At 40.1% G+C, this 23,473-nt stretch overlaps 1 protein-coding gene across 4 annotated transcripts in view; it reads left to right on the top strand.

The window, feature by feature from the left end:
• Positions 1-23,473, top strand: part of ARFGEF2 (ARF guanine nucleotide exchange factor 2) — a 100,904-nt gene that overhangs the window by 66,848 nt on the left and 10,583 nt on the right. For all 4 annotated transcript variants that reach the window (XM_082362785.1, XM_082362784.1, XM_082362786.1 and 1 more), the window contains 10 exons: positions 1,120-1,271; positions 9,123-9,295; positions 11,530-11,690; positions 13,384-13,514; positions 13,668-13,797; positions 16,871-17,006; positions 17,859-17,997; positions 18,106-18,160; positions 19,341-19,455; positions 22,376-22,506. In XM_082362785.1, coding sequence (XP_082218911.1) covers positions 1,120-1,271; positions 9,123-9,295; positions 11,530-11,690; positions 13,384-13,514; positions 13,668-13,797; positions 16,871-17,006; positions 17,859-17,997; positions 18,106-18,160; positions 19,341-19,455; positions 22,376-22,506 — 1,323 coding nt within the window. The remainder of the gene's footprint in view (positions 1-1,119; positions 1,272-9,122; positions 9,296-11,529; positions 11,691-13,383; positions 13,515-13,667; positions 13,798-16,870; positions 17,007-17,858; positions 17,998-18,105; positions 18,161-19,340; positions 19,456-22,375; positions 22,507-23,473) is intronic.

Here is a 23,473-nt window from a genome sequence, read left to right as displayed (position 1 = left end):
ATTCTTGTCCAAGCCTATGACAAGCTTCGGATCTAGGCTGGCGGGTAGTCATTAGACATGTCGTGGTTGTCAACCTCATTACAAATGTCCATTCCATCTCATCAGTGCTGTTAAGCACAAAGTTGTGGAAAACTCAGTTGCTCACTCTAGGGTTCATCATTCTTTCCACCACCTCAGAAGGATGTTCCGCTTCCCCCTGGGAGCCGGAGCACATGAAAATCCTGTGGGTTTGAAGAAGTAAGTGGCCGAGTAGAGCTCTCAGGATTCTAGGACAGTCACTGGGACAGTCACTGGGACAGTCACATGTTTCTCTTCTTCTAAACTAGGGCACAAATATGTCCTGGGGTGTGCAAAGCTGCATAGTAAGCGTGGTGTGCATTCCTGAAGCAGCCAGGGATTTTTAGCCGGGGAATAATATTCTTATTAGTCTCTAATTACATCAACATTACACGAACACTTAAAAAAAATTACAACTAAGAACACCTTTGACCATCAGCACCCCTCAACCAGACCCTCCCCAAAGCTAATTATTTTTTATCCATTCGGTATACAGGCCGACCTCAGAGATATGGCGAGTTCAGTTCCAGACCAAAGAAATAAAGCAAATATCGCAGTAAAGCAAGTCACGTGAAATTTTTGGTTTCCCAGCGCATAAAAAAGTTATGTTTATACCATACTGTAGTCTATTAAGTGTGCAACAACCAAAAAAAGTACATACCTTAATTTTAAAATAGTTTATTGCTAAAAAACATGAACCATCAGCTGAGCCTTCAGTAGGTTGTAATCTTTTTGAAAATAGTAACATCAAAGAACACTGATCACAGATCACCAAAGCAGATATAATAATAATGAAAAAGTTTGAAATATCCCAAGAATTATCAAAATGTGACACAGAGACACAAAGTGAGCATATTTTGAAAGCATGTTTAATTAAATGTGTTTCATCATTAAACTTAAAACTGTCCAGCTCATGCCAAGAAATACCTTTTTCTTCCTCTTGAGGTGTGTTTTCCCAGAGCATTTGTTTTGAAGGCAGGCTGTCCATGTTTGAGGTCCAGAACCCCATATCCACAGTTGTTCCACTGTGCCTATTTCACCTCACCTCCTGTTCCTGCTCAGGTTGGCTGTAACCCCAATGAGGATGTGGCTATCTTTGCTGTTGACTCATTAAGGCAGCTCTCCATGAAGTTTCTTGAGAAGGGAGAATTAGCCAACTTCCGTTTCCAGAAAGATTTTCTGAGGCCCTTTGAGCATATCATGAAGAAAAACAGGTATGTGCATTATTCTGGAAGACCCTTAGTCAAATCCCTGCTGGGGGTCTAAAAAGGTCTCCTAACACTAACCACACGATTCGTTTTTTCTTCTCCTGTTTGGCGGAAGCAAATAAAATGAGCATACTTTGATTCACACCTATTGTCTCTAAGTAAATCACACTAAGATCTGTGTGTAACCTTTTCCAGAAGGGTAGATCATACAACTGCACCTAGTAGAAGTACATCATGCATCCTTACCGGGGAGCTGGGTGCTGAGAGAGTTCAGAGAAAGAGCCACTGCCAAAGCAGCCTCGCACAGGGTCAAGAACTGTGTGACCCAGATTGGTTCAAGGTGGCGGAGTAGAAGGACATGCTCTCACTCTCTCTTGCGAGAGCACCGGAATCACAACTAACTGCTGAAAAATCATCGACAGGAAGACACTGGAACTCACCAAAAAAGATACCCCACATCCAAAGACAAAGGAGAAGCCACAATGAGACGGTAGGAGGGGCGCAATCACAATAAAATCAAATCCCATAACTGCTGGGTGGGTGACTCACAAACTGGAGAACACTTATGCCACAGAAGTCCACCCACTGGAGTGAAGGTTCTGAGCCCCATGTCAGGCTTCCCAACCTGGGGGTCTGGCAACGGGAGGAGGAATTCCTAGAGAATCAGACTTTGAAGGCTAGCGGGATTTGATTGCAGGACTTCAACAGGACTGGGGGAAACAGAGACCCCACTCTTGGAGGGCACACACAAAGTACTGTGCACATCACGACCCAGGGGATTGAGCAGTGACCCCATAGGAGACTGAACCACACCTACCTGCTGGTGTTGGAGGGTCTCCTGCAGAGGCGGGGGGGTGGCTGTGTCTCACCGTGAGGACAAGGACACTGGCAGCAGAAGCTCTGGGAAGTACTCCTTGGTGTGAGCCCTCCCAGAGTCCGCCATTAGCCCCACCAAAGAGCCCGGGTAGGCTACAGTGTTGGGTTGCCTCAGGCCAAAGAACCAACAAGGAGGGAACCCAGCCCCACCCATCAGCAGACAAGTGGATTAAAGTTTTACTGAGCTCTGCCCACCAGAGCAACAGCCAGCTCTACCTACCACCAGTCCCTCCCATCAGGAAACTTGCACAAGCCTCTTAGATAGCCTCATCCACCAGAGGTCAGACAGCAGAAACAAGAAGAACTACAAACCTGCAGCCTGTGGAAGAAAAACCACATTCACAGAAATATAGACAAGATGAAAAGGCAGAGGGTTCTGTACCAGATGAAGGAACAAGAAGAAACCCCAGAAAAACAACTGAATGAAGTGAAGATAGGCAACCTTCCAGAAAAAGAATTCAGAATAATGATAGTGAAGATGATCCAGGACCTCGGAAAAAGAATGGAGGCAAATATCGAGAAGATGGCAAGAAATGTTTAACAAAGACCTAGAAGAATTAAAGAACAAACAGACAGAGATGAACAACGCAATGAAATGAAAAATACACTAGAAGGAATCAATAGCAGAATAACTAAGGCAGAAGAACGGATAGGTGACCTGGAAGACAGAATGGTGGAATTCACTGCTGTGGAACAGAATAAAGAAAAAAGAATGAAAAGAAATGAAGACAGCCTGAGAGACCTCTGGGACAACATTAAAGGCAAGAACATTCACATTATAGGGGTCCCAGAAGGAGAAGAGAGAGAGAAAGGACCCGAGAAAATATTTGAAGACATTATAGTCGAAAACTTCCCTAACACAGAAAAGGAAATAGCCACCCAAGTCCAGGAAGCGCAGAGAGTCCCATACAGGATAAACCCAAGCAGAAACACACCGAGACACGTAGTAATCAAAATGGCAAAAATTAAAGACAAAGAAAAATTATTGAAAGCAGCAAAGGTAAAACGACAAATAACATACAAGGGAACTCCTATAAGGTTAACAGCTGATTTCTCAGCAGAAACTCTACAAGCCAGAAGGGAGTGGCAAGACATATTTAAAGTGATGAAAGGGAAGAACCTACAACCAAGATTACTCTACCCGGCAAGCATCTTATTCAGATTCGACGGAGAAATCAAAAGCTTTACAGACAAAAGCTAAGAGAATTCAGCACCACCAAACCAACTCTACAACAAATGCTAAAGGAACTTCTCTAAGTGGGAAACACAAGAGAAGAAAAGGACCTACAAAAACAAACCCAAAACAAGAAAATGGTCATAGGAACATACATATTGATAATTACCTTAAACGTGAATGGATTAAGTGCTCCAACCAAAAGACACAGGCTTGCTGAATGGATACAAAAACAAGACTCATCTACATGCTGTCTACAAGAGACCCACTTCAGACCTAGGGACACATACAGACTGAAAGTGAGAGGATGGAAAAAGATATTCCATGCAAATGGAAATCAGAAGAAAGCTGGAGTAGCAATACTCATATCAGGCAAAATAGACTTTAAAATAAAGAATGTTACAAGAGACAAGGAAGGACAGTACATAATGATCAATGGATCAATCCAAGAAGAAGATATAACAATTATATATGCACTCAACATAGGATCACCTCAATACATAAGGCAACTGCTAACAGCTATAAAAGAGGAAATCGACAGTAACACAATAATAGTGGGGGATTTTAACACCTCACTTACACCAATGGACAGATCATTCAAACAGAAAATTAATAAGGAAACAGAAGCTTTAAATGACACAATAGACCAGGTAGATTTAATTGATATTTGTAGGACATTCCATCCAAAAACAGCAGGTTACACATTCTTCTCAAGTGCTCACGGAACATTCTCCAGGATAGATCATACCTTGGGTCACAAATCAAGGCTCAGTAAATTTAAGAAAATTGAAATCACATCAAGCATCTTTTCTGACCACAATGCTATGAGATTAGAAATGAATTACAGGGAAAAATACGTAAAAAACACAAACACATGAAGGCTAAACAATACATTACTAAATAACCAAGAGATCACTGAAGAAATCAAAGAGGAAATCAAAAAATACCTAGAGACAAATGACAGTGAAAACACGACGATCCAAAACGTATGGGATGCAGCAAAAGCAGTTCTAAGAGGGAAGTTTATAGCTATACAAGCCTACCTCAAGAAACAAGAAAAATCTCAAGTAAACAATCTAACCTTACATCTAAAAGAACTAGAGAAAGAAGAACAAACAAAACCCAAAGTTAGTAGAAGGAAAGGAATCATAAAGATCAGAGCAGAAATAAATGAAATAGAAACAAAGAAAACAGTAGCAAAGATCAATAAAACTAAAAGCTGGTTCTTTGAGAAGATAAACAAAATTGATAAACCATTAGCCAGACTCATCAAGAAAAAGAGGGAGAGGACTCAAGTCAATAAAATTGGAAATGAAAAAGGAGACGTTACAACAGACACCGCAGAAATACAAAGCATCCTAAGAGACTACTACAAGCAACTCTGCCAGTAGAATGGACAACCTGGAAGAAATGGACAAATACTTAGAAAAGTATAACCTTCCAAGACTGAACCAGGAAGAAATAGAAGATACGAACAGACCAGTCACAAGTAATGAAATTGAAACTGTGATTAAAAATTTTCCAACAAACAAAAGTCCAGGACCAGATGGCTTCACAGGTGAATTCTATCAAACATTTGGAGAAGAGCTAACACCCATCCTTCTCAAACTCTTCCAAAAAATTGCAGAGGAAGGAACACTCCCAAACTCATTCTGTGAGGTCACCATCACCCTGATACCAAAACCAGACAAAGATAACTACAAAAAAGGAAAATTACAGACCACTATCACTAATGAATATAGTTGCAAAAATCCTCAAAATACTAGCAAACAGAATCCAACAATACATTAAAAGGATCATACACCATGATGAAGTGGGATTTATCCCAGGGATGCAGGGATTCTTCAGTGTATGCAAATCAATCAATGTGATACACCATGTTAACAAATTGAAGAAGAAAAACCATATGATCATCTCAATAGATGGAGAAAAAGCTTTTGACAAAATTCAACACCCATTTATGATAAAAATTCTCCAGAAAGTGGGCACAGAGGGAACCTACCTCAACATAATAAAGGCCATATGCAACAAACCCACAGCAAACATCTTTCTCAATGGTGAAAAACTGAAAGTATTTCCTCTAAGATCAGGAGCAAGACAAGGATGTCCACTCTCACCACTATTATTCAACATAGTTTTGGAAGTCCTAGCCACAGCAATCAGAGAAGAAAAAGAAATAAAAGGAATACAGATTGGAAAAGAAGAAGTAAAACTGTCACTGTTTGCAGATGATATGATACTATACATAGAGAATCTTAAAGATGTTACCAGAAAACTACTAGAGCTAATCAATGAATTTGATAAAGTTGCAGGATACAAAATTAATGCACAGAAATCTCTTGCATTCCTATACACTAATGATGAAAAATCTGAAAGAGAAATTAGGGAAACGCTCCCATTTACCATTGCAACAAAAAATAAAACACCTAGGAATAAACCTACCTAGGGAGACAAAAGACCTGTATGAAGAAAACTGTAAGACACTGATGAAAGAAATTAAAAATGATACTAACAGATGGAGAAATATACCATGCTCTTGGATTGGAAGAATCAATACTGTGAAAATGACTATACTAACCAAAGCAATCTACAGATTCAATGCAATCCCTATCAAGTTACCAGTGGCATTTTTTACAGAACTATAACAAAAATCTTAAAATTTGTATGGCGACACAAAATATCCCAAGTAGCCAAAGCAGCCTTGAGGGAAAAGAACGGAGCTGGAGGAATCAGACTCCCTGACTTCAGACTATACTACAAAGCTACAGTAATCAAGACAATATGGTACTGGCACAAAAACAGAAAGATAGATCAATGGAACAGGATAGAAAGCCCAGAGATAAACCCACACAGCTATGGTCAACTAATCTATGACACAGGAAGCAAGGATATACAATGCAGAAAAGACAGTCTCGTCAATAAATGGTGCTGGGAAAACTGGACAGCTACATGTAAAAGAATGAAATTAGAACACTCCCTAACACCATACACAAAAATAAACTCAAAGTGGATTAGAGACCTAAATGTAAGACTGGACACTATAAAACTCTTAGAGGAAAACATAGGAAGAACACTCTTTGACATAAATCACGGAAAGGTCTTTTTTGATCCACCTCCTAGAGTAATGGAAATAAAAACAAAAATAAACAAATGGGACCTAATGAAACTTAAAAGGTTTTGCAAAGCAAAGGAAACTACAAGCAAGACGAAAAGACAGCCCTCAGAATGGGAGAAAATATTTGCAAACGAATCAACGGACAAAGAATTAATCTGCAAAATATATAAACAGCTCATGCAGCTCAATATTAAAAAACAAACAACCCGATCCAAAAATGGGCAGAAGACCTAAATAGACATTTCTCCAAAGAAGACATACAGATGGCCAAGAAACACATGAAAAGCTGCTCAACATCACTAATTATTAGAGAAATGCACATCAAAACTACAATGAGGTATCACCTCACACCAGTTAGAATGGGCATCATCAGAAAATCTACAAACAACAAATGCTGAAGAGGGTGTGGAGAAAAGGAAACCCTCTTGCACTGTTGGTGGGAATATAAATTGATACACTATGGAGAACAGTATGGAGGTTCCTTAAAAAACTAAAAATAGAATTACCATATGACCCAGCAATCCCACTGTTGGGCAATATACCCAGAGAAAACCATAATTCAAAAATACACATGCACCCCAATGTTCATTGCAGCTCTATTTACAATAGCCAGGTCATGGAAGCAACCTCAATGCCCATCGACAAACGAATGGATAAAGATGTGGTATATATATATACAATGGAATATTACTCAGTCATAAAAAGGAATGAAATTGGGTCATTTGTAGAGATGTGGATGGATCTAGAGACTGTCATACAGAGTGAAGTAAGTCAGAAAGAGAAAAATATCATATATTAACTCATATATGTGGAACCTAGAAAAGTGGTACAGATGAACTGGTTTGCAAGGCAGAAATAGAGACACAGATGTAGAGAACAAATGTATGGACTCCAAGGGGGGAAAGTGGTGGTGGTGGTGGGATGAATTGGGAGATTGGGATTGACATATATACACTAATATGTATAAAATGGATAACTAATAAGAACCTGCTGTATAAAACAATAAATAAAATTCTAAAATTCTATTAAAAAAAGAAATTTTATAACATGAGAAATGCTTAGTCGCTTAGTGAAAAGAGCAGGTTATAGAATTGGGCAGTCAGTGTAATAATAAAGATTGTGATATAGTGTATCTCTCCATAAGAAATGCCATAGCATCATATAAAAGAATCTTTTTCTTTATGTTTTTCCCTACATTTTCTAAAACATTTATTGTCATCATTTATTACTTTTAACAGTCAGGCAAAAAACATTTTAATAAATATGTATATTTCTTGCCAACAAGTTGCTTTTTTTTCCCGGGAGAGAAAACTATGAATTCATTGGTATTATGTGTTAAAGTCACCTAGGTATGTAGTCAGTCCTCCATTATCTGCAGGTGGCAAATTTTCTTTGTGGACTTTCAGCTAATTTTTAACTTTCTCCTTGCCTTCTCTAAACAACCTTTCCTATTATCAGTTAGTATAGGTCCAGCAGACAAGCATGAATGTTATCCTAAGCCGGATGAAATTTGCAAGCCAAGTTTCTCCTCCTAAAACCACTCTAATGACTTTCAAAGCTAGTGCGATAGAAGCATTAGGTTTGTGTTGCCTTGCTTCTTGCTATTTGTGAGATAGTAGTGTTCACCCCATAATCATATATGTCTAAAAGACATATGTGCTAATCTGTTGTAAATATCCAGGTCACACCATGTTGAACCTTGCAGCTGCTTCAGAAAATGGACCATTTTTTCTATCTTCATGTTTTGTTTTGTAATAACTAAATTTAAAATATTCATCGTGAGTTATATATGTAAGCTCCCATCCAAGTGTATGTGTTTGCCATCCACAAATATCTCTGCCCAAAAACCTAAGAGGGTATGCATTAAGAATTTAGGAATCGTTATCTCTGGGTGGCAAAAGTATGAGTATATTAGTCTAAATGTTTTGGGCCAGAAAAATTGACCAACAGTGGCTTAAACCACAAGTCTATGTATTGTTTACTTAACAAGTCAGAAGCAGGCAGTCCCAACTTTGGTTCCATAGCCCAAATTGTAACCAAGGGCCCAGGTTCTTTCTGTCCCTTTGTTTGGCCATAAACAGGTTGCTTTTCTTCCTTGAGCTTACTGTTTCATGATTGCTGGACAGAGACTTTAGCTCCAGGCATCATGCTGTGTTCACAGTGGGAGTGATTAAAAGAGGCAGAGCCCACCATCAGAATGGGAACAAGAGGAAAAGGGGCAGAGCCTACCAAGTGTATTCCTTTTAAGACAAAAGCAGAACCTTCCTAGAAATCCCTCCCCTCCCACACCCATAGATTTTCTCTTACATCTGATTAGTTAGAACAGGTCATGTAGCTCCCCTAGCTGCAAGGGAAGCTGGGAGATTGAGGTCCTGGCACATGAGACAAGATTGTCATGTTGTCTTATATTATTTATGATCGGTTCCCTGAGGTCGGGCATGTTGCTGCCCAGATGAAATCACACTTATTAAGGAGGTGGGAAGATGACTGCTGGGTAGGCAACTAACTGACATGTTGACTGTCTTACTATTTTTTCTTTTTGTTGTCTCTAATTTTTTTTTAATGAATGTGGATTACGACATGCTTTAAAAAATGTTTTTTTAAAGTGCTGCTTCTAAGCAATGAGCTGTATTCATTTATCTTCCCACTGTCCAAAGTACAGATGACATGGGCCGCCCCATTCTTTCCTCAGGTCTCCAACCATCCGGGACATGGTGATCCGCTGCATCACCCAGATGGTGAACTCCCAGGCGGCCAACATCCGCTCAGGCTGGAAGAACATCTTCGCCGTGTTCCACCAGGCCGCCTCAGATCACGACGGGAACATCGTGGAGCTGGCCTTCCAGACCACAGGCCACATCGTCAGTAAGTGTCTCTGTTCCCTCCTGACTAATGTCCCACATGCAAGTCTAGAAGGGTGATCATTTCTTTCCCATCTATTTTACTCCCAAAAGGGGCTTCCTTGTTTAGCTACACTGTGACGTGCTAACATGCCAGGCGGTGTGCTGGGCTCTTGACATGTGCTCAACAACCCTAGGAAGGAAACACAGTCGACCCTCATTATTTGCAGGTTCCATGTTTGTGAGTTCACCTACTTGCTAAAATTTATATGTAACCCCAAAACCAGCATTCCTGGCCCTTTTGTGGTCATTTGCTGACACGTGCATGCACAGAGCAGCAAAATGCTTGTCACCCAAGGCACACATTCCCAGCTGAGGTTGAACAAGGCCTTTGTGTTTCAGCTCTCTTACTGTAAATAAACAGGTAGCCTTTCTGTGGTAAAAACTTACTGCCACGTTTTTGGCATCTTTGTCTTAGTTGGTGACTTTGCCATTTAAACCAGTCCATAGCCCAGTGCTGAAGTGCTGGCCGGTGTTCCTAAGGGAGACTGTGGTGTACTTTATGGAGAAAAATAACATGTTTTAGATTAGCTCCGTTCAGGCATGAGTTACAGAGCTGTTGGCCATGAGTGTAATGTTAATGAATCAACAAAATATATTAAATAAGTTAAACAGAAACACACGTAAAACAAGGTTGTGTGTTAATAGGTTGATGAAAGTATTGTAACCAGAGCCTCGCAGGAACCTAACCCCTTTTTTCCCTAGGAGATGGTTCAGTATTTGCTAATTCATTGTTCACAGCGAATTTGTAGAACACAAGTACCATGAGTAACAAGAACTGACTACAGTCATCCCTTCATATCTGTGAGAGACTGGTTCCAGGACACACCTCGGGTACCAAAGTCCACAGGTGCTCAAGTCCCTAAGATGAAATGGATATAATCTACACACATCCTCCTGTATACTTTAAATCACGTCTAGGTTACTCATAAACACAACGTAAGGCTATGTAAATAGTAGCCGGTGCACAGCAAATTCAAGCTTTGCTTTTTGGAACTTGCTGCAGTTTTTTTTTCCTGAATATTTTCGATCTGGGGTTGGTTGAACCCACTGATGTGGATACCATTATTTCCCCCTATTTTACTGAAGAGGAAAACAGGCACAGAAAAGTAAAGTAAGACGACTTGTCTGAGGTCATGCAGCTGGGAGGTGGTGGAAGATTGACAGCTGGCAGTCCAGCCCGGAGCTGGTGCGGTATCCCTCCACTCTGCACTGACCACAGGTGCCCGGTCCTGCCTGTCATCACGTCACAAGATGTTTACTTGTCTTGGTTTTTGTGGAAATTGTAAAGCAGTGGGTCAGCTTTGATTTTTTGAGGTCGTTTAACTTTTTGTAAACTTCTCGCCCCTCGTATTCTTCTCTTAGGTGGTATTTGTAGGGTTTTGAAAACCTTCAGTTTCTAAATTGCCTGTCACCTTTAGCTCACTGACTTTCTTTATCTCACTTTGTCTTCATAAGGCTCCAGTGAGGTAGCATGAGGTGTGGTCTTAGGGTGGAAACGGCTGGGGAATTAAGGGACGTGCTCAGAATCACAGAACTGGGGCCAGAGCTTTGCACAGTGCTCAGCTTCTGTCAGGCAGACTCTCTGGGCCAACCCCACACACACATCCATGTTTATATCTTACATGGTTACGCAAGCTCCATCCTAAAACGGACACCTTGGCATCCTGGAGAAACTTGGTTTTCTCTTGGCTGTCCTCTCTCACTTCCTTAAGGCCACTTCTCAGAAAGGACCTCTTCACAGAGTCCCCCTTCCCTCACCACCAGCCTTTTCTGTCTTCTGTCCCCTTACTCAGCACTTACCCCAGCTGAGATGATCTTACATATCTACAGATTTAGGTGATCATTGTCCGTCTTGCCCATTGTAGCAAAGGCAGGAGATGTGGTTACCTCTGTGTACCCAGGGCCCACAACCACGCTTCGCATGTAGTCAGCACTCAACAAATGTTTGTTGAATCAATGACTGTTTAGGCCTTTACATCGTTGCGTGAGCTCAGGAACCAGTGTAGTTTAGCCCAAGCTGTACTCAATGCATTCATTCCTGAATAATTTAATAAGAAATCCTGTCTTCCAGAGACACTGACATGCTTTCCTTAGATTTTCATAAAAGTAATCATCCCTGGTATACGTATGTGTGTGTGTGTTTAATCCCCATTTCTAAATCCCGGGTTTATAAAAAATGTGCCTTTATTTCCCCAGCAACCATTTTCCAGCATCATTTCCCTGCAGCCATCGATTCCTTTCAGGATGCTGTGAAGTGCTTATCAGAGTTTGCCTGCAATGCTGCTTTCCCTGACACTAGCATGGAAGCCATCCGGCTCATCCGCTTCTGTGGGAAATACGTCTCCGAGAGGCCTCGGGTACAGTTTTCCTCTCTTCACTCATTTGGGCTGTGAGGGGGGAAAGGAGTTGTAGGCAAAAACTCCTTGCTCCTGGCAAAGACCGTTCCAGCTACTCTTCTAGAAACGCATGTTTCCCCTAAACTAGGTGTTTATTTCAGAATGCTGCCATTACAGGGGTTATACCTTTTATGTTATTTTGTATGTATGAAGTTATTTTATTCACACTGAACTTTTATATGGTATTCTACAGATTGTTTTTGTAGATGATAATAGTTTAGCTATGAATTTTGGCAAAGCTGAAGAAGCAAGACATTTCTATTTGAAAGAAAACAAACCTCTCTTTTAGGAAATGACATTATGCCACTGTGATGTGGTTGAGAAATCACATTTAAAGATGACCTTTTGTTTACTTCCGAAAATGTTTAGGGTTTTTCTGTTACATCTCACCTTTCTAAAGAGGCCTGCTTGGGACTTCCCTGGCAGTCCAGTGGTTGACACTTCACCTTCTAGTACAGGGGGTGCAGGTTCAGTCCCTGGTTGGGGAGCTAAGATCCCACATGCCTCGCGGCCAAAAATCCAAAACATAAAACGGAAGCAATATTGTAACAAATTCAATAAAGACTTTAAAAATGGTCCACATCAAAAAAAAAAAAAAAAAAAACCTTTAAAAAATAAAAAAATAAAGAGTCCTGTTTGGTTCAGCTGACTGTCTCAAAACACTGAAATTGGGTGGAAATGAACACAACTAAACTGATGGGCTGTATAGATCTCTTCTTAAGCATTCTTTACAGAAGTGTAAACCCCTAAGATGATATGTCTGGTCCCTACAATGGTTCATTAAGATGTGATGATAATGAGAGCCGCTGTTGATGAGTACTCGCTACATGTCAGGCAACATTCTAGGCATTTTGTGTGTGTAGATTTGTTTAATCCCACATCAGACCTACGAGATGGGTAATTATATCCCCATTGTACAGGGGAGTTAACCAAAGCAGAGAGAGAAATTGCCTAATGTTAAATAACCGGGGTTGGTTAAAGAAATTCCATTACCACAGACAATACTACTTCAAGAGTGGTTAAGGAGCAGAGGGCTCAAGATCCCAGAGATAGGGCAGAAAGTAGGGCTTCCTACTTAGACTGTGGAAAGATTGCCAGCTCCCAGCTGCATGACCTTGGGCAGCTTACTTAATCTCTTAGTGCCTCAGTTGACTCATCTGTATAATGGGACCATTATTTCTACCTGCTTCATGGAATTGTTGTGAGAATTGTTAATCCATGTAATGCACCGTCACAGTTCCTGAGCCATAGCAAGCATTTAGTAAATAGTAGCTGCTGCCGCTATTAAGTAATACGTGTTACACTAACATTCCAGAAAGACCTAAGATATTGAATCATCCTGGATATTTTGCTATCACCGTTTGACCTTTATTGCTTTTCTTAATGTACCACCTCCTGCCCCCAGGACTCTTGTGGTCAGCCCCACTCAACTTATTCTAAAGCCTACTAAGTTCCGAAGGTTCACAGGGGAAAACTGCTCATGTGCCCTTGGAACAGGCTTGTCTCTGTCTCCTCAGGATTTCCCATCAGACCCTTGCTGAATGGGTATTTTCAGGAGAGGAAAATGTGCGGGGCTTTAATCTTCGTGTAGTTCTGTTTCAGTTCCTTCCTTTCACTTGCATAGTCTGTCTCTGAGAGGTGATTCTCACTGCAGGTGCTGCAAGAATACACAAGCGACGACATGAATGTGGCTACTGGCGACAGAGTCTGGGTCCGAGGCTGGTTCCCCATCCTCTTTGAGCTCTCCTGCATCATTAACAGATGCAAGCTAGATGTACGGACAAGGTAACTGTGACCCAGGGTGGTGCCCCTTCCTTCCGTCACTGAATGAGCCTCCGGCCCCTGCTCCCCGCCCCGACCCCAGGCTCTCCCACTGTCTTCTCTGCTGTCCTCTTCCCCCACCCGTTCCCTCTTCCATGCTGGCTTTCTTTCCTCCAGAGGGCTCACGGTCATGTTCGAGATCATGAAGAGCTATGGCCATACCTTCGAAAAGCACTGGTGGCAGGACCTGTTCAGAATCGTGTTCAGGATTTTTGACAATATGAAACTCCCCGAGCAGCAGTCGGAGGTGGGTGATGACTAAAGCGCTGCCCTGGGGAGATGGGAGAAGAGCCCCTCCAGCCTTTGTCTGCGTCTGGTGTTGCATCGTCATCCACAGCACAGGGAAGTCTTAAATACTGAGCCATTTCGGGTCTGTTTTGAAAATGGAAACACCCTTCCTGGCCTTCTTCTACCAGTATCGAGTAGTGCTAAGAAACTCCCCATCTGGGGAAGAGTGAGGGGAAATAAATCACCACCGTCTGCCTACTTGGCCCTCGGGCATTGGACTCGCAGGCACCCCACTGGTCCTCTTACTTATTTGCTTCATATGGACTTCTGAACAGTTGGTAAAATGTGGAACATCTCTCCTCCCTTTAAAAATCCATTAAAAGGATTTTTAATGAGGTTACAGCTGGAGATAATGTTGGCAAATATTAGGCCTTTTTTTTAAAGAATGTTTGATACATCTAGGAGTCTTTGTTATTTCTCCCCTAGGGACAAGGGGGTCAGGAAAGGATGTTCTATTCCAAGATTTTTAGTTAGGAGTGCAACATTTTAACCTTCTTTTAGGAACAATGTTTCCTCCCTCCCCCTGGTATAAAAGTACCATATGTAATAAAGAATATTAGGAATATACAGAAAATTCATAATTTTACCATTCCAAAATTAGACTTAATGCTGTGGCAAACTTCCCTCAGTCTTCTACATGGTTCAGATGTGGTTGAGGTTATAGTATACATACAGTTTTCTAATCTTACTTTAAAGTAAAGTTTTCTTCATTATAAAACAAGAAACAGGAAAACAAAGAAAAAAATTTAAACACCCACAGTTTCAGTCTTCCACTGGTAACCACTGTTACCCCTTCAGATAGTTCTTGTGTGTTTGTATATCTCATACCTTTTTTCTTTTGACAAAAATGGAATCCCACCTTACATACTTTTTAACTTAATACATGAGTATTTTTTCCACAGCTGTAACTTTTCTTCTACAATGTTTTTAAGGACTGCAAAACATTCCTAGTTGTGGATGTTCCATAGTCCATGGAAAATTCTTTGCCGTTTTTCTTTCTTTAAACAGCACTAAAATGAACATTTTTTCCAGCTACACTTGTACTTATTTCTTTATTTGTTTAGGGCAAGTGGCCTGACTGTCAGGTTTGGGGCATACATGTTACTGAGGCTTTTGATATATACTTTTGAGTTGACCAAATACATATGTAGTCATTTACACTGCTGTCAGCAATGCAGGAGAGTTCCTGTTTCTCCACACCCACTCCAGCTCTTCATATTTTAGTTTATTTAATCATCAATTTGATAGACCAAGAGTAAAACATTTAAAAGTTTTTTAACTGCTGGCGAGGTTCTGTTATTTTCCTTCACGCCACTGATCATTACATTTCTTCTTTTACAAATTGCCTTTTCATATCCTTAGCCCATCTATTGACTTATTCATCTTTTTCCTATTGATTTATGAGTTTTTTAGTATAAAAATAATACAGCATATCCTTATATAAATTGCAGATGATTTTGCCCACTTGGTTTCTTTTTTGTTTTGGAAAATTTTAGCTTTTAAGTAACCGAATCTATTAGTTTTTTACTTTATAGTTTCCACTTTGGAAATCATGCTTGGCAACCTTTCCCTTTTCCTTAATTTATGAATCTCTCTGTATATTTCCTTTGGTAATTTCATGACATTTTTATTTTTTTTATTTTCAGCTTTCTGAGATACAATTGGCATAAAGCACTGTATAAGTTTGAGGGGTTCAGCAGAATGACTCAATTTACATGTATTGTGAAACGATTACCACAGTCAGTTGAGTTAACATCCATTATCTCATGTAGATAGAAAGGAAAAGAGGAAAAAACTTTTCTTTTTCCTTGTGATAAGAACATTTAGGATCTACTCTCAGGTATACCATCCGGCAGTGTTAACTGTAGTCATCATGTTATGCATTACATCCCCAGCACTTATTTATCTTATTACTGGAAGTTGGACCTTTTAACCCCCTTTATCCAGTTCCCCCATCCCCATCCCGAACCACAAATCTGATCTTTTTTTCCTGAGTTTGGTTTTGGGTGTTTTTTGTTTTTTGTTCTTTGGGTTTTATTTTTAGATTTCACATACAAGTGAGATCATACAGTATTTGTCTTTGACTTATTTCACTTAGTGTAATGCCCTCAAGTTTCATCCATGTTATTGCAAATGGCAGGACTTTCTTTTTTATGGCTGAATAGTATTCCATTATGTGTATATATATCACATTTTCTATATCCGTTCATCTGTTGATGGACACTTAGGTTGTTGCCATGTCTCAGCTATTGTAAATAATGATGCTGCGAACAGGGGGTTGCATATATTTCTTCAACATAGTGTTTTTGTTTCCTTTAGGCATATACCCAGAAGTAGAATTTGCTGGATCATATGGTAGTTCTATTTTTAATTTTTTGAGGAACCTCCATATTGTTTTCCACAGTGGCTGCACCAATTTACATTCCCACCAACAGTGCACAAGGGTTCCCTTTTCTCCACATTCTCCCCAGCATTTGTTATCTTTGTCTTTTTGATGATGACCATTCTAATAGGCATGAGGTGATATCTCATTGTGGTTTTGATTTGCATTTCTCTGATAATTAGTGATTTTGAGCACCTTGTCTGTTGGCCATTTGTATATCTTCTTTGGAAAAATGTCTATCTAACATCATTTTTAGTATTTAAATCTTTGGTGTAAGGTGTGAATATTTAGCATAATAAAAATTTTTTGGAAGTATCACTTTGAATGACTGTTAATATTCTGTCATATGGATGTACTCAATTTAATTGCCACATTACTGAGCATTAGTTTATGTCTGTGTTTACAGTATATGAATACTAGTGTTGGTAAACATCTTTATTCATAAACCTTCAGCCACAGATCTTTGATTATTTCTTCAGGGTCCATTACTGGAAGTAGTGTTATCGCATCAGTGGATGTGAACATTTTAAGACAGTTGCTACCTGTTGCTGAATTGCTTTTCAGAACATTTTGCCAATGATATGTGAGAATGCCCATCTCACCGCAGGGAGAGTGGCTTTTAAACATTATCTTTTAATTGTTTTTCCAGAAATCTGAGTGGATGACAACAACTTGCAATCATGCACTTTATGCTATTTGTGACGTATTTACCCAGTTCTATGAAGCTTTGAATGAAGTTCTTCTTTCTGATGTATTTGCACAGTTGCAGTGGTGTGTAAAACAAGGTACTCTTTATGTGGTTAGGCATCATTTTTCTTGACATAGTCCTTAACGAGAGATTAATTCTTTCAGTATATAAAAGCATGGATGTAATGCCAAGGAGTACAATGTATAATTTAATTGGTGAAAATGTGTATTTTTTAAATTTAATTAGAACATAAAAACAGTCTCTCCACCAAGTCAGTTTATAAGCATTTCTTCTAAGGTGGGATATGGTAAATTTTATATCTCAAAAGATGTACCTTTGTATATTACTATTCTTTCTACTTTTGTGTATGTTTGAAATTTTCTAAAATAAAATGTTTTTTAACTGTACTGTGAGAATCAAGATCAACAGCTTCATCAATGGACATTTTTTATTTTGAGTACTTCCGTGTTTATTTTAGTATGTATTACGAAAAATACCCACCTAGCACATTAGACCTGGATCCCATAGATAACTTTGGCTTAGGACAAGGCTTAATTTAGTTAAGTTTTTCAAAGAGTACTCAGTTTTCAAGTAACTGATAAAACAGTTGATACACAGCAAAAATTGGGAATGTAATGTTTGACAAAGTTTTCAGAAACACTGGTCTAATATTTTCTGTCTTTACCATTTCTCGAACAAGGAGCCAGTTAATTAAGTAGCAAAATGTTGACCTTCTTCCATCCCTAGCAATATAGCATGATAAATAATTCTGCCTCTTTATAGCCTACTTAAACTCTGAAAATTTTACCATCCGTAGCAATGCTTCATTAATTAGAAGCCAACAAGCCCAAACAGTTGCACTGTCTCTACCTCACGATAGGAAGCATCAGCAATCAGGTTGGAATCAAAACAGCGTTTGAAGTTTAATGATAGGTGTTTTATTTTGCAGATAATGAGCAATTGGCTCGATCAGGTACAAATTGCTTAGAAAACTTAGTAATATCCAATGGAGAGAAATTCAGTTCTGACGTCTGGGACAAAACATGCAATTGTATGTTGGATATTTTCAAAACAACCATCCCACATGTGTAAGTGTTAATGTGATTACTGCTGTTTATTTCTACTTTCAGTGGTTATTTTAAAGCTCCAGGTTGCCCTTCACGTTGATTGATTTCCTTCTTTTGCATTCCCTTTAGTTTGCTGACATGGAGACCTGTAGGAATGGAGGAAGATCCATCAGAAAAACATTTGGTAGGATTTTTTTTCAGTTGTCTTTTCTCTGATCACATATTATAGTAAAAAATTAAGCAGCCCAAAGGGTTTGTGCTTTTCTGATGGGAAGTGAGTAGAAAAGGTTATAAGAGCTAAACACTGTGTATGTTCATTAAAATATTTTTTAGAGAGTACAGAAAAGTATTAAAGAAATAAGTCACTTCACTCAATAAAAACCACAAAACACTTCTAGTTTCTTATTTATGTGACTGAGCACACACAACCCACATGTTTGCAATTTGGGCTCACTTTGTACATAATGTATTACTTAACACCACTGTGGGCATTTTTCCATATTCCTTTTTTTTGGGGGGGCCCTCTGCGTGGCATGTGGGAGCTTAGTTCCCTGACGAGGATTTGAACCCACGCCCCCTGCACTGGAAGCGTGGCATCTTTACCACTGGACCCCCAGAGAAGTCCCTCCATATTCTTAAATATTCTCTGAGAACAGCCTCTTCGGTGGCTGCACATTATTGTAATTTATTTAACGAGTTTTCCCTTGTTGGACACTCTCGTCAGTTCTCGTGTTTCACTGTTATAAATATCGCTTTGGTGTCATTATCCTTATTTATTGCCCTCCTATCTAAGGAGCACCTTCCTCTCCACCAATGAAATAGTAGTTTTTATGTTTTGTGTAAGGCCCCATAAAAAAGTTCTAATTCAAGTGTCACTTTAAAATACTTTGGTTTACAAGGGGGTTTGTCTAATTAGCTTCTATTTCCAAGTACCTATAAAGCCATTAGATTTTCAAAGGCATTTGGGATATAGCAACTTAAAAATGAAGCACATTATATAAACATTCTTTGTTTTTTAACTTTCTGCTGTCAACTTAAAAAAAAAAAAAGCCTAGCTACCGTGCTTGTTTATTTTTGAACTTGAGCTCATTAAAAATTTGTCACACCTCATCATGAACTCATAGTATGCGGAGAAATGCCGTCTAAGTTGGAATCAGAAAATGTGAAATTTTAATGGGAGGGAGAAGTAATTGAAATTTGTAATCTCTCCCCTGCAGCCTCTGAGAAGTGCTGCATTTATACTTCAGGCTGAGCAGACACAGATTGAAGTTGGGCCAGCAGTGTTAAAATGGGCTCATCTCTGCCCAGGTACTGACTTGTGGGCCGAGAAATGAACGTTGTGCTTCTCTCTGGTTTACTTCTAGGATGTGGATCTGGACCGCCAGTCTTTAAGCAGCATAGATAGAAATGCCTCTGAGAGAGGCCAGAGCCAACTCTCTAACCCGACCGATGACAGCTGGAAAGCTAGACCGTATGCAAGTAAGACCACTTTCTGTATTGTTTTTGTATTTATTTATTTATTTTAAATAGGTAACATGTTTACATGATTCAGATATTCAGAAGGTACAGAAAGGTAAACAGGATATAAGCCTTTCTTTCACCCCTGGGCCTCAGTCTGCCTGTCCCTTCCCTCGTGGCAGCCAGTGTCACCAGTTTCTTATATACCTTTCTAGAGACATTTTGCTCATATGCAAGCAAATGCATATCCACATACACAAGCATACAATATGTATCTATATTTATATATGAATTCTCCACTCCTTTTTATACAAATTATAGAATACTATGCATTATTCTTTTTTTACTTAATATAGCTTATAGATCATTCAAAATCAGTACCTAAAGTGCTTTCACACTCTTCTGTACTATTGTGTACATTGCCCCAGGTTGTAGATGTGCTATTATTTGCTTAATTCGGTTCCTACCTGGACGTTTATGTTATTCCTAGTCTTTTTCTGTTATAAACAATACTGCATTGAATCACCTAATACATGTGTTATTTGTGAGTTTATCTGTTCGGTAAATTCCCAGAAAAAAAGATTGCTAGGTTAAAAGAGAAAGTGCATTTGCTATCTTGATAGATAATTCCACATTGCTGCCTATTAAGGTTGTACCTATTTACGTGATCTCTGGGAATACGTAGGTGATATTTGGTATCTTTTGAGTAGTTTTAATTTGCAGTTTTCTAATTATGAGTGAAATTGAGCAGTTTTTCATGTGTTTAAGAACAATTTCTATGAGCTATCTATTCATAATCTTTGTTCATTTTGTATTGATTGTTGTCTTTTTATTGGTTTGGGTGGGGGGCTTTTTATGTGTTAGATATCCCTTTTCTGGATATGAGTTTCAAATTACTTTTACTAATTTATCTCTTAATGTTGCTTATGGTGTGTTTCCCTGTCTGTCATTTAAACAAATAGGTTTCACAGTTGCTATCAGCCAGGCACAGTACTGTGTGTCCCATGTGTGTGCTCTCATGTGATCCTTATGGTTGCCCTTTGAAGCGGTACTGTTTTACATTTGAGTGAACTGGGCCTTAGATGACATGACTTGCCAGTATGTAGTAGAGTTGGGATTCAGACCCTTTTGGCTGACTGAGAAATTGGAACTTTTCTGGTATTAGTCTGGTCTTCTTAAAGTTGTGGTGCCCATTATTTTTCTTCATAGCAGTTTCAGCCTCTTCTCGACATGCCAGTTTGTAGGTGTTCCCGCTGACATTAAACTTCTGAAGCAGCACATCAGACAAAGCCCGGTGTGGTCACTGTTACCTTTTGAAGGCACAAAAAATACGGAATCCATTCAGGAGGCGCCACGTTGGAGACTGACGGGCTGCTCCTCTGTGTCTGCAGCGAAGCCAGTGTCTCTCCGGTGTCCAGGGAGAGAAGCTGTTTCCTCATCAGCCCCTGATAAAGGGGTTGGCTTGTGTGGGAGGGGCAAGTGGGCATTTCTTTAAATGGAACCACTGAGTGCAGCAAGAGATTTATGCTCTAAGAGATGCCTGGGGCTTGAGACCCCTGCCATTCCTCCAAGGAACCGTGCTTTGTTTCTCCCAGGCTCCCATCTCAGCCTCCCTTCTGGGCATGAGCTCAGTGAATAGAGCAGCAGGCAGAATCTCTTACACCACTTGTATTGTTTTTTTTCTTTTTCTTTTTGGTCCAAGATGGTGTCATTGAATTGGCATAAGTTAAATGTAAATCTGTTGCAATTCCACTGTATACTTTTTCAATTAAAACTAATTCTGGGGACTTCCTGGTGGTCCAGTGGTTAAGACTCTGCCTTTCCACTGCAGGGGCCATGGGTTCAGCCCCTGGTCGGGGAACTAAGATCCCACATTCCCTGCGGTGCGGCCAAAAAAAAAAACTGATTCTGCATGGAGAATTTTTATATGTATATATATAATTTCACAGTCACTTTCAAAAGCTTGAAGATGACCCAACTCCTTGTTCTTATTTAATGTTTATTTAATATTTTCAACATTCTGATTCTTTAACAAGTTGAAAAGGAAGCTCTACTTTTACTGTAGTCAAACCAGCCAACACTTACAAAGTGCCAGACATGGACTGTCCCTGAGCCCAGGGATTGAGAAGATGAGACGTTAGTCAGAGTCTAATCAGTAGGCAGAAACCACACCAATAATTTGAACAGGGACAATTCTACATAAAGAATTGTTAAAGAAAAATAAAAATTAAAATTAAAAAAAATAAAATAAAATAAATTTTTAAAAATTAAAAAAAAAAAAAGAATTGTTAACTAGTCAAAGAGGGCTAACCACTGAAAGAAGTAGGAGAAGACTCTGAGGGATATGGAAGCAGAAAATGTGGGAAGCAGCTACTACCTCCAGGGCAGACAGAAAGTGATCCAGGAACTAAGAGCTTAAATAAGCCGCACCCTCCTCCCCCCCACACACCCCCCACCGCCACCCCTCAAGACTGAGGTTCAGCCCTTTGGAGAGTCGGCTACCGCAGGAACCTGTAGCCTCTGTGGATAGAGCACAGTCCAGAGCTGGTCTGCAGGAGTGACCCTTCAGGCAGCAGAAAAACGTGCCAGAGGACATGGGACCTACATCGCTGACTCCCTCCCCATCTTCAGGTCTTTGCTCAGGGAGCTCATTTGCAGAGAGAACCTTTCCTGACCAGCTTGTTTAAACTTGCATCCCCACCTTGACACCATCCCTACCATATCCCCATCCCTGCCTGATGTCCTCATCGTTTAACGTACTACATCTTAACTTAAGTAGCTTGTTTACTGTCTGTCTCTGCCACGGGACCAGGGATTTTTGTCCAGCTTATTCACTGTTAATGCCACAGCATCAAGAACCATGCCTGGCACATAGTCAGAGCTCAGTGAATTCAGTACTGGCTGAATCATTATTAGGGTTAATCTTTATCATCTAATATAGATCAGAAACTGTTTGCCAGCCTCCTCATCAAGTGCGTGGTCCAGTTGGAATTGATACAGACCATTGACAACATCGTGTTCTACCCTGCAACGAGCAAAAAGGAAGATGCAGAGCACATGGTTGCTGCCCAGGTGAGAGTGGCCTGAAGAAGGGCACCTGCGGGGAGGTTGTTCAGATGCAGTAGTGTGCTGGAGCCAGTGAGACTGGCTTGCAAGAGCCCAGCATGCTCATTCCTCCCAGGCCCACGTTCAGTGACAAGGTACTAGTAACTTAAAATTGGCCACCATGGGAGTATTTACACCGCTGAAATCACCGAACGCTAGAAATCAGGCATTTTCTCCCCCCGCCCTCACCGAGAGCTGGTTTACCACCATAGTACTGCTCGGACTCCACCCCCACCTTGGTGCTTCGAAAAAATGTGTCATTAATCGCAGGGACTGTTCCTTATAATTGATATACAGTTTAACCGTGAATCACTGAGAGGGAAAATATGTGGATAAAGGTACCAATTTTTCCTTCAGGAAGTGCACTTTTTTGTTTTCTGTGTGCAACCTTTTGTAGACACGGTTTGCTTGGAAACAGAATTTGGTGTCCAAAAGTTGGACAGTAACCTTACACCATGGGCTGCAAACTTAAGTGCTTCAGGGGCTGGGAGATGCTGTGAGTGCGGGCGGCAGGCTGGGCGGGACAGTGGGAACCACCGAGCTTGAGGCCCGCCGGAGCCCAGCCACCTCCAGCTCCGGGGGCAAGTTGCTGTCAGGTGGGTCAAGCTGGGATGGTCTTCCAGTTTTTTCAAGAGGAGTCAGAAATCAAGATTTTTCTCATATAGGACATCTCTTGTTTATTAAATACTATAATTATTGATCAGCAAAATACATCTGTTGGCCAGATCCAGCACAAAGGCTGTCCTTTTTTGGTTTTTGGTTTTATTTTTTAAGTATACAATTCAGTGGCTTTGGTATATTCACAGAGTTGTGCAAATATCCCCACTGTCTAATTCCAGAATATTTTTTTAACATCTTTATTGGAGTATAATTGCTTTACATTGTTGTGTTAGTTGCTGCTGTATAACAAAGTGAATCAGCTGTACATATAAGT

This window comes from Balaenoptera borealis (assembly GCF_965194805.1).
Source record: "Balaenoptera borealis genome assembly, chromosome: 16".
Classification (NCBI taxonomy): domain Eukaryota; kingdom Metazoa; phylum Chordata; class Mammalia; order Artiodactyla; family Balaenopteridae; genus Balaenoptera; species Balaenoptera borealis.
This window is presented reverse-complemented; position numbering and strand designations above follow the sequence as displayed.